The sequence below is a fragment of the Siphateles boraxobius genome, unplaced genomic scaffold, assembly GCF_051911475.1.
Source record: "Siphateles boraxobius isolate OS27281-9 unplaced genomic scaffold, OSU_SipBor_1 68, whole genome shotgun sequence".
Classification (NCBI taxonomy): Eukaryota; Metazoa; Chordata; class Actinopteri; order Cypriniformes; family Leuciscidae; genus Siphateles; species Siphateles boraxobius.
This window is the reverse complement of record NW_027509195.1, coordinates 9,159,841-9,169,700: the sequence shown is the minus strand read 5'-3', so window position 1 is coordinate 9,169,700 and position 9,860 is coordinate 9,159,841. Positions and strand designations below refer to the sequence as shown.

Genomic DNA, 9,860 nt, shown 5'->3' with positions numbered 1-9,860 from the left:
GATTTTCACTCTCATTTGTAGCAGACAAATACGGGTTAAAATGTTACACCACTTTCTAAAGAGGAAATATTTCTATAAGCAAAACAATTTTATATTGTGCTTTGTGAAGAGTTCAACTAAATGTATTAATAGCTGTTCTTTCCTGTTGCTTTTAACTGTTTATAGCAGGTGTCCAAATTGCCTCAACAACACACATGCCTGAAAGTTTCTAGTACTTAGTAAGACTTTGGCTGTACACACTTCCCTAATATATAGTAGGCGAAAAACAGTAGGCCGATGTGACCACAGAAGTATGTCCGAATGTTCACACAGTAGCCTACACATAAAGAGTAGGCAAAAAGTAGGCTACTACCATAGTGACCTGCTGAACTGTGCATACGATCCCATGATTCAAAATAAGTTCCTATTTAAGAGAGTGTGCGGTTTGGGACGCAGCACTTGGTCAGATGGTTTAGTCGTGTCTATGGGGTTGAAGCTGAACTCTGCAGGACAGGGGCATCCCGGAGCAGGGTTGGACATAAAACAATTGATCATTTTGAACATAAAACAATGTTTTACCGCCATCTACTGGATAAAGGAAAAATTAATCTGCACAGTGACGTCCATAGAAATGGCATGTAAGAGAGGATACGAATCTTATTAAACATTACTGAATACAGTTAAATAAATAATTATGCTTTATCGGCCCGTTCATCTTAATATAGAAAAATAATGTGATTGCACAAGAAGTGGACATGTAACATTCCGAATCAAATTATTGTTTGGCCAAAAAAAAAAAACGTACAATTTTTACGAAAGAAAATTACAAACTTTAAAACAAACGACCACGTAGTCTAATAATAATCATGTTTTATTTGCCCAACAGCTAAAGAAAGAATATGACAGCAACTTTAGTTTGGTATAATATCATTCACAACAACATTATTTAAGACATTTACTACAACTACATAAGTCACATCTGTGTACCAGGACGTTTGATTTAAGCTAATATACACTCAACAAATATTCCCGTGTGACAGCTAGCCCCGGTTTTTCCTACCTTGCATCTGTCACGTAGTTAGCCTACGTGACAGTACGTAATGGTAGTAGCCTACTTTTTGCCTACTCTTTATGTGTAGGCTACTGTGTGAACATTCGGACATACTTCTGTGGTCACATCGGCCTACTGTTTTTCGCCTACTATATATTAGGGAAGTGTGTACAGCCAAAGTCTTACTAAGTACTAGAAACTTTCAGGCATGTGTGTTGTTGAGGTAATTTGGACACCTGCTATAAAGGCCTGACCATAGAGTAGAAGTAACTTACTTCTATACACTTTGGCCTGACTTTTCCCAAAAGCACTGCAAGCCTAATTCGATCGTAGAATATCCTTTAAAAGCATCGTAACTTTAATAGGCTAGCTAGACTACTTGAAAACCAACGCAAATAAATGCATGGCGAGTCAAACTCGTTCACCTGCAGCTGCAGGACAACACCTAAACGTACTCAGTTAGTTTCTATTTGCTGACACCTAGCGGCGTAGATGGAATCACGTGGAATAACTCTTGGGTTATTGATGCTGCAGTTGTAGAAATTCACTAAAGTACAACTTTGATTTATTTCAGAAGTGAAAATGCCCAATTACTGTAATTACGGAGATATAGAGTTTAGCCTTAGACGAATCCCACTGCAAACAATTCTCTTTTCTGAAAACTACAATATGGTCACCCTTAATAAGTTAATCAGAAATCCCTGTTTACGTGGTAGTATAATCAGAATATTGTCTTAATCGGCTTAATATCGGGATATTGTTGTCCATGTAAACGTACTGATTTTTACTCTTTCAGCTAGCTCAGCTCACAAAAATATGATCTAAGAGTGTTTCGCTAACGCTTCCATGAAGTAATAAAACAAAATTTCTGACGTAGGATGTAGGAGTAGTGTAAGGTTAGGTGAGAGACGCCTCTAGCGGTTCAAACAATATAGTTTATAGGTTTTTTTTTTTAATTTTTTTTTTTCTTACAAAAACACATTGCTTCTCTTCAAAAGGCCTTTATTAATCCCCTGTAGCCGTATGGATTACTTTTATTCATAAAATGGATGGATGGATGTGTCTTTTGTTTGTTTTGTTGTTGTTTTTGCTTAAAAATGGTACCATTCACTCCCATTCTAAAGCTTGGAAGAGTCCGGATTTTTTTTTTTAAAACTATATATATCCGATTGTGTGTGGCTGAAAGAATAAAGTCATATACACCTATATGGCTTGAGGGTGAGTAAATTATGGGATGATTTTCATTTTTGGGTGAACTAAATTAGGAAGCCCATTTTTCTGCACCCATAACGTTAGGACAAGAGATGGCGCTGATCGACTGTTTCAATAAGGCTCCCCAGAATTCAAAACTCTATTGCTGATGAGCTGTAGATGGCGCAACTTGCTAATGGTAAATGTTAGCTTTAAATTCATATTCAGTTTTAGTTCTACTTAAACGAAGGCGGTGACCGCTAGCTATAAAAATTCACGTGCATCGACAATATTTGAATCATTTGGTAATTATGTGGTCACACACATGATCTGACAATAACATAAGGGAAATGGCACAAATTTTGGTAACTTAGTCCAAACCACAAACCCTAGACGACAGCGGTGACTCACTGAGGGCAGCTTACATTACAAATCTTCCACTTCTATGTAACATTTCGCACATTGATGCGGTCTTATTTTAAAGGAAGTGACTCAGGCTGAAGTTCCAAACGTTTGCCTGTCTCATAACAGCTTTAAGCAAACAGCAGAGATAAAAACACCAACCACAATGAAACGGATTTCACTAATCAACATATCCTTTATGCCGATAAGATGTAGGCGCCAGACTTGACTTGAACAGAAATAAATACCGTAATACCTGTATAATTCACTGATCACACAGACAGATAGAGTGTGTGTGGGCATCCGGGGTTCAGCCCTTTGGTAAAACAAGGTTTGCTGTGAAATGTACATTTGAATGTAAAAACCAAAAGGTATGATAAATTCAACACACTGCAATCGAAATGATTCAAGAAATCGGTGTACAAATAAGTTACTTTATTTAAATAGTCTGGTGTGAAAAACTACACCAATACTGTACATTTTAGAAGTGCATGTTTCCTCAGCAGATGAAACAAAGTCAGTTAACATTAGCCTTCTCACAGAAAACAGTCATTTTGTTGGATGGACAAAACATAGGTAGCTGGAAACGTAAACAGTTACTGGTCTGAAAAATGTCAAGATTATAACTAGTTTAACCAAAAACAAGTGTGCTCAACTTTTGGTGAGAAATCCATGAAATACAAGGCCAGGACCAGTCATGAGCTTCCATTTCTTCCTTTCATAATTGTCCTGTGATAAATGCTTCAATGAAGCAACTTCATGATAAATGGTACAAAAATACAGCAAAATACCATTCACCAACTACCCACTTACAACCAGTGTCCTGCATTTTGACACCTAACGGCAAGGCAGTGGCATTTCTACCCTTGTAACAGATAAATGAAACTTGCATGTGTCATTCTTTAAAAATCTAAATCAAATGGATTAATTTGTGTCACATCTGAATGAAAAAAAAAACAAGAAACGGAAAACAAGACGTATTGATTAATCTTCTCACAAAGACTAGAATACTAACCCCTGTGCCCAGTCCCTTCCATTTATCACTACTTACAAGTAGTTTTGATCACCACACTTCTCACTGCTGTAAATCACATGGCATAGTCCTTGTCTTGGCTTTTAAAATTATTCAACAAATATTGACAGCGCTTTTAATTATCTGGAATTCAGGTGATTCCTATCTAATACTAGTAAGTTGTAATTTTTCAGCAATATGTGAATTCATACTGTGGGTGCATAATTTCTTAAAAGGAAAACCAACATGCACCTTTACCAAACAATATTACAGAATGGAAAAAAATAATAAAAAAAAGACCAGCTTATACTCAGGTTACACAGTTCATCCAATTTCTTCATAAAAGGATAATGTACATTCTAATTTAACATACTGTAAGGAAATAGTAAAAAAATAAAATAAAATAAAAACATTGACACCAATACATAAGGCAGCATGATTTGGGGGGAAAACCCTAATTTTTATCCGAATAATTCCAATTAAACCATCTAGCTTTTATGGCAGGTAACCTTAAATCTCTTGTGTTGACAGGTTATTTCACCATTTTGGATTTATTTTGATTAATTGTGCAGCCCTACAGTAAAAGGACACTTTTAACAGAGTTGCTCTGCCATTTCCAGTAAACCAATTATTTTTGTTTTTCTCTGCGTGTAGTCCGAGGACATACTGTCCAACCCCTAAACAGACCAGTAATTCATAACACTGAAGAATCAGTACAGTCAAAAAACATATCGGTTTATATCCGGCCTTCCTTATTTCCACTTTAAACAGGGGAATAATTGCTGATTCTAACTGCTCAATCACTAATAATCACTAGGAGTCTGACTCTTTAAAAAACCTTTCAAACTTGTCCAAGTACCCAGGTCGATGAGGGAGGAGGAAGTAATGTGTGCTGCTGACTTTCTTCCCATCTTCCATGATGGGTAGAATACAGGGGCTGCGAGGAGCCGCCAAGCCCTCACAGCTCTGCTTGTGTTGAGCCTTACTGACATACTCCGGATAGGGAGCAAAGCTCTGAGTAGGAGGCATTACCCCGTTGATGTAAATCGGGAGACTTTTTGGACTAATAGCACGTGGTATGACCTGAGGGATGGGCTCCCTGGGTGGAACTTTAGGGGGTTTGTCTGTATCAAAGTCATCCGATGATGGCCGCCTGCTGTCCGTGCTCTCGCTGAGGCGAGCGCGGATTGGAACGCGAGGTGGGACTTCGGGTTTCTCCTGAGAATGGTGAAGGCCGGTTGGCCTGAAGTTGGTGGCCTTGAAGGATCCGGCAGGGCCGGAATGGGAGCGATGTAGCCGGCGTTGGTGTCGGTCTTGGTTCTGCGTTACCACCTGCTCCCACTGAGGCTTCACCCCGCAAAGTTTCTGATGTTCTTGTAGCCCTTCATAATACGCAAAGTTTATCTGACCGTTTCGCCGAAAACTGCGCCTCCCTGGCAAGCCGTATTGGAAGGATGAGGTTTTAGGCACCAGACACTGGCTCTCAGAGGTGCTGGAGAAAAACTCCACCTCGTCGTCTTCTGCTTCATCAGAGGACAGGTCGCCTATGTCCGGGAGGGGCGGGAGGGGCTTAGTCGTTCTCCTGGGCGAACAAGGGGGTATGTGCTCATAAACAGACAGTTTTTGTAAGGACGGAACCACCTGGTCTCCCTCTAGTGGGTGGCACTGGGAGGAAAACAGCAGCTGTGTAGGATGTGGAGTCTTGGGAGATAAACACGACGGAGAACAGGAGCCAGACGTCATTCCTATGAAGTAAAAATACAGAAAAGAAAATTAGGATTTAAGCTCAGATCAACTACCGTATTACATACATGCTCAGTGGTGTCATAAACATCATTTAGCCTAAGTTGTTATTTTTCAATGGCTCTATCACTTGAGATGGATCTATCTCCAGCCTCAACATAGGGAGGCTTATCAAAAGATTCACTTATCAGACTTTCGTACAACTTCCTATAACCTTCTGCACTTCCTGAGAAACATCCGCATCATGCTCCAAGAACAGAGGGTGACCAGACTGTAATATAGGCTAGCTGATATAATTCAATATCACTACTCACTCACTTTCAAAGCCCACGTTTGCAGAGTTTTGCTGATACATTCTCAAGCTGTGATCCATGGACTCCGAACCAAATCCAAAAAACAGCCTGCAAAACACAAAAATGGAAAACGTCAAAATCTGGTGACTAGAGAAGGTCTCTCATAATACACGAGTTGGTTGAGCTGAGGACTGCTTTCACACTCACTTATCCATGGTGTCGTGGTCATGGTGTTGATCCCAGTATGGTTGGGCTGTGGCCATAATGTTTAGGAGAGTGGAGGCTAGTTCAGGCCTGTGGGGGTCTCCACTATTCTTGATCCTGCAGAAGTCATAATCCAGCCATGGGTAACCAAGACAGAACTTTTGCGCTCCACTTTTCCGACAGCAATGGGAAAACCTGCATGGGGGGAGGGGGGTTGTTAGGCTACTTTTTCAGTCATCTTAAAATGGTTATTGTTAATGCAACAGTTGTTTAGTGAGAAAGAAAGACACAGACATAAAATTACCACTACAAACTAAAAGTTAGTTACATGTTTCATTGTCCCTTCTATAAAATGTAAGATGTATAATATACAGTAACAGTACTGTTCAAAAGATTGGAGTTAGTAGGATTGCATTGAATTGATCAAAGGTGACAGTGAAGACATTTATAATTTACAAAAGATTTCTATTTCAAATACTTGTTCTTTTGAACGTTCTATTTAAAGAGTTCTGAAAAAATGGATCAGTTTCTACAAAAATATTAAGCAGGACAACTTTTTTCAACATCGACAATAAATAAATAAATGGAGAAGAAAAAGAGGTGATTTATAAGCATCAAATTATTAAATCATTAAAGTTATTTCTGAAAGATAATGTGACACTGAAGACAAGTAATGGCTGCTGAAAATTCAGCTTTGCCATCACAGGAATACATTATATTTTAAAATAAACAATTATTTTAAATTGTTTTTAATTAAACAAATGCAGCCTTGGTAACCATAAGAGATTTAAAAATACATAGAAATTAGTGCTGGGCAACGATAAATCGCAATTTATTGAATCCAGAATAAACGTTTGTGTTTACATAATATATGTGTGTGTACTGTGTATAATTATTTTGTACAGTTTATATTAATACACATATATGCATCTATACATTTAAGAAAAATGTGTTATTTATACTGCCTTATAGCAATAAGGAACTATCGCTCTTCAAGCCTTTGCAAGTAATCATTTGTGGGGACAAAAAGAATCTCCACTTCAGGAAATTAATGTCAATCAAAATCACCCATTTAAGCAGGACAAAATCATTACAGAAAAAAAAAATCTTGGAAGAAATCCATTGTCTTGTAAAAGCCACATGTGCCTTTAGATGAATATGCAGTTTTTCCATTGTTACATGAGCAGGCACATATAACAAACAGCTCAGCTAAGAAGCTGTGGTGATGCAACAGTTCCTTAAGACATTACACCAAAACACAATAAAGCATCTGTGCTAGAAAACAAAACCATTCAGTGAGAAATGTGCTGGAATGCTTGGGCACAAGTCAGAATGTAATCAATGAAATACCCATGCAGGCTACATTATGCAACTTATCACATGCTCTGCCTCTGCATTGCCTCAGTCAGAACTGTGAAAGGCAGAAACTAACAATCGTCAATTCTCCCAGTAAAGACCTCAATGCAGATGCGACGCTAAAGCATAAATGGTTCTTTGTGCGTTTGCGTTGGGGTGAGTGCCTGTGCATTTTCAACATCAGGCAGCTCTTATCCGTGAGGTTAAAGCCCTGCCATAAAGGCATGAGAGAGGTGCGAGGACGTCACCAGCAGGGCCTGGGAGACGAGCCAGAGGACGCACTGATCCACTAGTCAGAGGAACAACATCAACATGCCAAATAGTACAGTGGTGCAAATGACATCTTTACAGAAGGACACAAAAATATATCTTTCACTAGAAGATAGACTACTAGAAGTAGTTAAATTTATGTTTTGCTGTCCAAACAAAGTCTGTATTTACTTTTCCTTGCAAAACTTTGGTTTAATAATAAAAAAATAAATAATAATATTATATATATATATATATACATATATATATATATATATATATACACACATATATATACATATATATATATATATATAGAGAGAGAGAGAGAGAGAGAGAGAGAGAGAGAGAGAGTTATAAATGTATACTAACTACTGTATGACTACTATATCCATGATTCTTCCATCCTGAATGGTGTTTGCACAGACACTTTTTTTTAGTGTTTGCACATGTTTTGTACAGACACATTTTTTCCCATTCAATTATTTTGATACATCACCTTAACTTACCTCACCTTAATTAATTATTTCTCTTAATTATGTAATTACGTAATAATATATATGCCATAATATATCATTAACGCCTATAACACATTTAAGACCATATAAGACTACCTCTTCAGTAATTATTAACTAGAGATCCCAATCCCCTCCAAATTAGTAGGCCTTCTACATGGCAGGCTATAAGCAACAAAGATGCACGCCTACAGGGGGAATAAAAATATATAGGCAGGCCAGCCTACAGAAAAGCAGGATCATCTGGAGCACGAGGTTGTCAGGCACACTCGCGAACAGGAGATGGATTGCTACACAATACGTGCAAGAGATCACACATCTGTAGTAAATGATAAACTAGGTTACTACAACACGGGACAGATCGTACTCAACTGGTTGTTGTTGTTGTCTTGTAAACAGTTGTAAGAGTGACGCCGGGCCGCTTATAGTACGAAATTCCAGTGCGAATAAGATCCTTCTGATATATGGACAGTTTTCTACATCTGTTTAACACACCCACTGACAAACCCTTTCTGACTCAGGTGCGACTCATCTCATATCCCAGTCCAAAGAACAACTATTAGCCTATAAGAAGATGTGAATTGCACTTAATAATTTGACATAGTTCTCTGAAAGGTGTAAAAAACATAAGTAACTTCAAAATATTTAAAGCTACTTACCGGTTAAATGTTTCGTAGGGTTGTGTTTATTGCTCTCTTATGTCCAGTATAACTAAACGAGTGCTTTTAGTAATCCAAGCGTATCTTTGAAAAACATTGACCACAATTTATTAACAAACAAAACGCACGTGTAGTAGAAGATGCTGCTGCTCAACAACTTAACGCTTTCATCATGGAAAGCTGCGAGCTGGAAACTATTTATAAGGACTGTTCAGTGTTCACGTCAGACCGTAGGCACCGCCCACTGTCTTAAAGGGGCCGTTTAGTGCGACCCCGTGACATGCAACACCTCTGGTTCAGATATGTTTTAAATAATTTATTTAATACTTAGAAAAAATCCATGTATTGAAAATTATTATAAAAAAAAATGTTCAATCTCGCATGATAATTATAATAAGTCTTTGAGATAAGCTAGAATTAATAGGCCTATTCACATTCTGTTGCATGTTGTGGTGGCTCAAATCCAGAGTTATCATGTCCATTAATTATAATCGACTTTGGGCTCGTTTATTTAATAAAGCCCAGATATGGGCAGTAGGGTTGCCTTTTTTGTGGGATCATTTCCAGAATACAATTGCGTAAAACAAAAGGACCGCTGGTCATTATTCAATGAAAATTGAGTATTAAGATGAGCAAGAGAAATAGACTACCTCCTAATTCTATATAGGTCTCCTATTTCCAACTATTTGCTGACATAGTTCATTTTAAGCGTATGATTCAAATGTACTGTCATGATGAATGACCATTAAATAATGAATTTAAAGATTTTTCTGCATTGATCGACTCTATACTCGTGAGAGATAGGCTAGTCATCGATGAAACTCTGAAACGTTTTAGTAACGTTTGCAAAATGATGTAACTGTGTCATAAACATTTATTTCCAGAAATATCCAGTTCTTCACATAAATCAGATCAGTTATATTAAGAAATTTGAGGTATACAAGGGTCACTTTTGGTGAGGCAAGCCTCTTATTTTGCAATTGTTTAGTCAGCCACGTCACTTATTTTTCTAGCAAGATCTGGTAACGCTGCTCACATCCAAATCGCTGTACGGATGTTTCTTTAAACTCCCCACATGCACAGGCTGCAATAGGGAGGTACACGTGGGCATGTCTAGCTGTCATAGTATGTGGGCGTAGAAAGTGGGAGTGTGAGGGTGGAATTTTCTGTGGACTGCGGAGGTTGCACGTTTCCGCTGGATCTCTC

At 38.1% G+C, this 9,860-nt stretch overlaps 1 protein-coding gene across 1 annotated transcript; it reads right to left on the bottom strand.

The window, feature by feature from the left end:
• Positions 1–3,043: 3,043 nt before the first annotated feature.
• Positions 3,044–8,872, bottom strand: errfi1b (ERBB receptor feedback inhibitor 1b). Its single transcript, XM_077214508.1, has 4 exons — positions 8,655–8,872; positions 5,879–6,070; positions 5,697–5,779; positions 3,044–5,380 (listed from the first exon to the last, which is right to left on the bottom strand). The coding sequence occupies exons 2-4, from the start codon at positions 5,932–5,934 to the stop codon at positions 4,449–4,451; spliced, it is 1,071 nt and encodes a 356-aa protein (XP_077070623.1). The 5' UTR covers positions 5,935–6,070; positions 8,655–8,872; the 3' UTR covers positions 3,044–4,448.
• Positions 8,873–9,860: the final 988 nt, after the last annotated feature.